This window comes from Rhinopithecus bieti, unplaced genomic scaffold (assembly GCF_001698545.2).
Source record: "Rhinopithecus bieti isolate Rb0 unplaced genomic scaffold, ASM169854v2 scaffold_7684, whole genome shotgun sequence".
Taxonomy (NCBI): Eukaryota; Metazoa; Chordata; class Mammalia; order Primates; family Cercopithecidae; genus Rhinopithecus; species Rhinopithecus bieti.
In genome coordinates this window covers 3,317,501-3,324,431 of record NW_016806071.1, presented here as the reverse complement: position 1 = coordinate 3,324,431, position 6,931 = coordinate 3,317,501, and the positions used below count along the sequence as shown (strand labels likewise).

The 6,931-nt window shown below is 42.0% G+C and overlaps 1 protein-coding gene across 1 annotated transcript in view; it reads left to right on the top strand.

The window, feature by feature from the left end:
* ZYG11B (zyg-11 family member B, cell cycle regulator) overlaps window positions 1–6,931 on the top strand; it is a 102,781-nt gene that overhangs the window by 71,512 nt on the left and 24,338 nt on the right. Inside the window, exons 6-7 of the mRNA XM_017874590.1 lie at window positions 2,542–2,641; window positions 2,984–3,034. Of these exons, the coding sequence (XP_017730079.1) occupies window positions 2,542–2,641; window positions 2,984–3,034 (151 nt within the window). The remainder of the gene's footprint in view (window positions 1–2,541; window positions 2,642–2,983; window positions 3,035–6,931) is intronic.

The following is a 6,931-nucleotide window of genomic DNA, read 5'->3' as shown; positions in this document are numbered from 1 at the left end:
AACCTCTGCCCCCCGGGTTCAAGTGATTCTCTGCCTCAGCCTCCCGAGTAGCTGAGACTACAGGCATGTACCACCACCCCCAGCTAATTTTTTGTGTTTTTGTTAGAGACAGGGTTTCACCATGTTTGCCAGGATGGTCTCTATCTCTTGACCTTGTGATCCACCCGCCTCACCTCCCAAAGTGCTGGGATTACAGATGTGAGCCATCACGCCTGGCCAGAGTTTTATTTATTTCTAATGTGCAGACACACATCGTTTGGAAACTAGTGGAGACAGGGAAGCCAATTAGGAATATATTGTAGAAGAATACAAGTAATGGGCCTAATCAGAAATGGCCTTGGAAACAGAAAGAAGGTAATAGTAATTTTAAGGGAAGTTGTAGAGTAGTAATCTACCTGAAAATAATCATTCAGTCAACATATATTAAACACTATTTATGTTTCGATCACTGTATTGAGTGTGTGGCATAAAGGGCTAAATAGAATATATAGTCCCCACCCTCAAGGAGTGCACAGGCCAAATAGGGATTCAAGTGAGTCTGCAGATGACTGTGGATCTCTGACAGCTATACCTAAAGTACTAAGGAGCTAAGAAGGCAGTGATAAATGTGTCAAAGAAACCACCTCAAAGGCAGTGATATTTGATCTGAGTCTTAAGGATGAAACTATGGGTAAGATAATCAGATGTATTCCTTGACCTCATCTTTTTTTTTTTTTTTTTGAGACGGAGTCTCGCTGTGTCGCCCAGGCTGGAGTGCAGTGGCCGGATCTCAGCTCACTGCAAGCTCCGCCTCCCGGGTTCCCGCCATTCTCCTGCCTCAGCCTCCGAGTAGCTGGGACTACAGGCGCCCGCCACCTCGCCCGGCTAGTTTTTTGTATTTTTTAGTAGAGACGGGGTTTCACCGTATTAGCCAGGATGGTCTTGATCTCCTGACCTCGTGATCCGCCCATCCTGGCCTCCCAAAGTGCTGGGATTACAGGCTTGAGCCACCGCACCCGGCCAACCTCATCTTGATTTTTCTCCTTGTATCCCACATTGAGTTCTTTGGCAAATCCAGCTCTATCTTCAAAATGTATCTAGAATTCAACCATTTCTCTTCACTTCTATTTCTACCACTTGGAGTAGACTAAAAGTGATTTCTCTCCTGAATTACTGCTCAGAACTACTCTCCTGCTTCTGTCCTTGCCCTCCTGGAGTTTATTCTAAAGACAGCTGATAGAGTAGTCCTGCTCATGTCATATTCCTGCTCAGAAGCCTTCTATGACTTTCCCTGTCATTCAGAGTAGAAGCCAGTTCCTTAATGATACGGTTTGACTCTGTGATTCCACCCAAATCTCATGTTGAATTGTAATACCCAGTGCTGGAGGTGGGGCCTGGTGGGAGGTGATTGGATCGTGGGGGTGTTTTCTAATGGTTTACCACCATCTCCTAGTGCTATCTTGTGATAGAGTTCTCATGAGATCTGGTCGTTTAAAAGTGTGTAGCAACTCTGGCTTTGCCCTTCCATCTCTTTCACCCATGTGGGATGTGCCAGTCTCGCCTTCCACCATGATTGCAAGTTTCCTGAGGCCTTCCCAGCTGTGCTTCCTTACAGCCTGTGGAACCATAAGCCAATTAAACTTCTTTTCTTTATAAATTACCCAGTCTCAGGTAGTTATTTATAGCAATGCAAGAATGGACTGATACACTAGACTCTATGTGATGTGGTGCCTCTATTACCTCTGACTTTCTTTCTCAGAACTCTTCCCTTGTTCTCTCTGCTTTGGCCTCACTGACCTCCATGCTATTTGTTGACATTTCTGTGCCCATACCCACTTCAGGGCTGTTGTATTTCCCCTCCCCTCTGCCTGGAATGCTTGTCCCCTAAATACCCATATGGTTATCTCTCTTACTTCCTCAAAAGTTTCAATGAGGCCTTCCATAGCCACCCTACATAAAATTTCAACATTTCATATCCTCTTTTCCTGCTTTATTTTTTTTTTCCATAGCATATGGTCAGTACCTAACCATACTATATATTTTATTTATTTATCCGATTTATTACCTGTCTTCCTCACTAGAGTGTAAGCTCTATGAAAGTAGGGACATTTTTCTGTTTTGTTCACTATTCTATCCCCAGCACTAGGAACAATATCTGGCACAAAGCAAGAGTTTAATATATGTTTGTGAATGAATGAATGAATGTTTCTGTTGTGCTAGGTGCTATGAGGAACCCAGAGAATATTTAAATTACAACTAAAATATGGAAATCACTATAATTTAGAAATACAGAATAGAAGTATGTTATAATTCTAGAAGATGAAATGCCAGATAGTTGGAATCATATTTTCCAAACCCTTCTTTCTTTACAAAATGTTGTCAGAATTAATAATATGGCATCATCTCTAAAACACTGAGTGTAATTGTTACTCTCTACCAGTTAAGAGGAATTTTCCCTTGCCTTTTCACGTATTTAAGTTGTAGCATCAGTTCTTAGCTAGAACTCTGAAACTGTGCCTTGGCCTCCATCATTAATTCATGAAACCCTTTGTGTGTTTTCAGGTTTGAAGCAGCCAAGCTTGTCATGCAGTGGCTCTGCAACCATGAGGATCAAAACATGCAAAGGATGGCAGTTGCTATCATTTCCATCCTGGCTGCCAAGGTATCTGAACTCTTGATGAATAATTTTCTGTAGGCAGCTGTTTCTCACTACATTTACTGTTTCCTGCCAAAATCTGTGTGCCAGAAAGATCAGCAAATCTCTCTGCCAACCTGCTTATTCAAGCTACATTCGATATTGCAGAATTTGGCTGGGCACAGTGATTCACGCCTGTAATCCCAGCACTTTGGGAGGCCGAGGCAGGCCTCCCAAAAACAGCTATATGGCAGAATTCCAAGTTGATCAGAGATTTTAGTCTGACCTTTGGAGTCAGGTACAGTGAATGATATTAAACTCACATTAGTGAGTTCTTGGACATTGAATTTGTTTTTTACTTGCTTGCAGCTTTCTACAGAACAAACTGCACAGCTTGGTACTGAGCTCTTCATTGTCAGGGTAAGTCTATAATCTCCATGCAGGCTACCAGATATTCATGTTTATTGTTTTCAGGCAGTATTATATATTTTCTGACATTATATATATATTTTTTTATTTTTTATTTTTATTTATTTTTTTATTTTTTTGAGAGGAGTCTCGCACTGTCATCCAGGCTGGGGTGCAGTGGTGCGATCTCGGCTCACTGCAAGCTGTGCCTCCTGGGTTCATGCCATTCTCCTGCCTCAGCCTCCTGAGTAGCTGGGACTACAGGCGCCCGCCACCACGACCGGCTAATTTTTTTTTTTTTTTTTTTTTGTATTTTAGTAGAGATGGGGTTTCACCGTGTTAGCCAGGATGGTCTCGATCTCCTGACTTCGTGATCCACCTGCCTCGGTCTCCCAAAGTGCTGGGATTACAGACGTGAGCCATCACGCCCAGCCGACATTTTATATTTTAATAAAAACTTTCTGTGACCAGGCATGTGGTGACTCACACCTGTAATCCCAGCAGTTTGGTAGGCCAAGGCAGGAGGGGGTCACTTGAGGCCAGGAGTTCAAGAACAGTCTGGGCAATAGAATGGGACCCCTTCTCTACCAAAAAAAAAAAAAAGTTGGATATTGTGGCGCATGCCTGTGGTTCCAGCTACTCAAGAGGCTGAGGTGAGAGGATCACTTGAGCCCAAGAGGTAAAGGCTGCAGTGAGCCGTGATCGCACTGCACTCCAGCCTGGGTGACAGAGTGAGACCCTTTCTCAAAACAAAACAAAAAAAAAATTTTTTTGGATACTTATAAAGAAGTGTATTTATTTATTTTCACATATGCAGCTTTACTCCTTAACAGAAATGGAGAAAACCCTGAACTAGGAGTCAGATGACCTGGGATCTAGCTTGTAAACTCACTTTGTGAATTTGGGAAAATTACTTGAACCATTGGGGTCCACTTAAGTATTAAGATCCTATCTAAGACCAGGCACAGTGGTTATGCCCATAATCCCAGCATTTTGGGAGGCCGAGGCAGGAGGATTGCTTGAGCCCAGGAGTTCAAGACCAGCCTGGGCAATATAATGAGACCCCCGTCTATACAAATGATTTAAAAATTAGCCAGGCATGGTAGCACATGTCTGTGGTCCCAGCTACTCAGGAGGCTAAGGTGGAAGAATTGCTTGAGCCCAAGTGGTCAGGGTTGCAGTTGGCCGTAATGATGCCACTGCACTCCAGCCTGGGTGACAGAGCAAGACCCTGTCTCCAGAAAAAAACAAAACACCTATCTAATTGTAAAACTCTGTGATTTTTGTTATTTATATAGAAAATGTAGAGACTCTATTACACGCATAAGGTTGTGCTTTATGCTTTGCGGAAGCAGATAATTTAAATATCTGATATACGATTTTGCTTGCTTATAATCAGTTGAGGAAATAAGACTTTAAAAAGCTTTAAAGGGAGTAGATATAAACAATGTCTTAGGGAAGACTTAGAGGCAAAAAGTATATTTAAACATGCCTGTTAAAATCCTGGCATGAGGTGTTTGAATAGTAATACTACATAGAAAAGTCAAATAAGAGACTCCCTTTTTCCATGACTTGTAAATTATGTATATAATGAGAAAGTAAACCATTCATTTGATAAATATGTATAGAGTACCCATGATATCAAACGAATGATATTTGCTGCCTTACAAGATGTTAGGGAATTCACACTGAATTATAATTATGTAATTAGAATTCACACTGAATTATATCTATAAATTCTACCCATAACAAATAGTACAATAGAAAAAAAACAGCTATGTAGATACAGTTGTAACAAAATCTAAAAAGTATAATAATAGAGATAAGAATGAAAAAAATAGGCCAGGCACGGTGGCTCACACCTGTAATTCCAGCACTTTCGGAGGCCGAGGCAGGTGGATCACAAGGTCAGGAGATCGAGACCATCCTGGCTAACGCTGTGAAACCCTGTCTCTACTAAAAATACAAAAAATTAGCCGGGTGTGGCGGCGGGCATCTGTAGTCCCAGCTACTCGGGAGGCCGAGGCAGGAGAATGGTGTGAACCCGGGAGGCGGAGCTTGCAGTGAGCCGAGATAGTGCCACTGCACTCCAGCCTGAGCAACACAGCGAGACTCCGTCTCAAAAAAAAAAAAAAAAAGAATGAAAAAAATAGCTGGGTGTGGTGGCTCACGCCTGTAATTTGGGAGGCTGAGGTGGACGGATCACAAGGTCAGGAGTTCGAGACCAGCCTGACCAACATGGTGAAACCCCATCTCTGCTTAAAAATACAAAAATTAGCCGGGCATGGTGGTACACGCCTATAGTCCCAGCCACTCAGGAGACTAAGGCAGGAGAATCACTTGAACCCGGGAGGTGGAGGTTGCAGTGAGCCGAGATTGGGCCACTGCACTCCAGCCTGGGCAAGAGTGAGACTCCCTCTCAAAAAAAAAAAAAAAGAATGAGCAAAATAATGTTATAAAGAAAGAGAAGGCTATTCAAGAATAATGGAAAGAGTAGGAATTCTGGAGTTGACATATCTGGATTTATTCTCAATTCTGTCTCTTACTAGCCATGTATTTTGGGCAAATCACAGTTTTCTTTGGGGTGATAAAAAATACTTAATACACTTATTACGAAAGTTAAATGAGAAAAGCTCATGCTTGTAATCCCAGCACTTTGGGAGGCTGAGGTGGGAGGATCACCTAAAGCCAGGAATTTGAGACCAGCATGGTCAACATAGCAAGATTCTGGCTCTAACCAAAAAAAAAAAAAGGAAGAAGAAAAATTAGCCAGGCATGGTGGCATGCACCTGTAGTCTCAGCTACTCAGGAGGTTGAAGCAAGAGAATCGCTTGAGCTTGGGAGTTCGAGTCTGCAGTGAACTATAATTGTGTCACTGTACTCCAGCCTGAGTGATAGAGTGGGATCCCATGTCAAAAAAGAAAGAAAAAAAAAAAAGAAAAATGGTTAATTAAAGTAGTATATGCTAAGTACGTAACACTAAATATAATATACATTAGATAAGTAGAAAAAGATGCTCATTTTGTTTATTTTACTATTTTCAGGGGTGACAGTTTTAAAAAATGGCCTCTTATTGCTATATATGTCTCTCAGTAATTTTGGTATCTTCAAAGATTTTAAAGGAAATGTACCCATGCTTTGGGAGGAAATCAAGCTTAAGGAATTAGTAGGCCGGGCACGATGGCTCATACCTGTAATCCTAGCACTTTGGGAGGCTGAGGTGGGTGGATTACCAGAGATCAGGAGTTCGAGACCAGCGTGGCCAACATGGTGAAACCCCATCTCTACTAAAAATACAAAAAGTAGCCAGTGTGGTGGCATGCGCCTATCATCCCAGCTACTTGGGAGGCTGAGGCAGGAGAATCACTTGAACTCAGGGGGCAGAGGTTGCAATGAGCTGAGATTGTGCCACTTCGCTCCAGCCTGGGCAAAAGAGCAAGACTCTGTCCCAAAACAAACAAACAAAAAAGGAATTAGTAGTAATAGTGATGATTATTATAACTAGATTTTTCTCCCCTGCTCTTAATTATCACCTGCAATCTATAGATGAGGAAACAAAGAATTAAACTGGTAAATGAGGTTGTGCAGTTAGATGCAGAGATTTAAGCTCAGGTAGATTTCTTCTAGTGCCACACTCTTAGCTACTATGCTGTTAACTTACCTAACTGTACCTACGTGTTTGTGTTTCTTCAGATTTTTTTCCTGAATTCTGTATAGCCTCTAGTATTATGGTCATTAATGTTTTCTTTCTTTCTTTCTTTTTTTTTTTTTGTATTTTGCAGTATTTATTCATTGACTATATTTTAAAAATTAGAAATCGCCGGGCGCGGTGGCTCAAGCCTGTAATCCCAGCACTTTGGGAGGCCGAGACGGGCGGATCACGAGGTCAGGAGATCGAGACCATCCTGG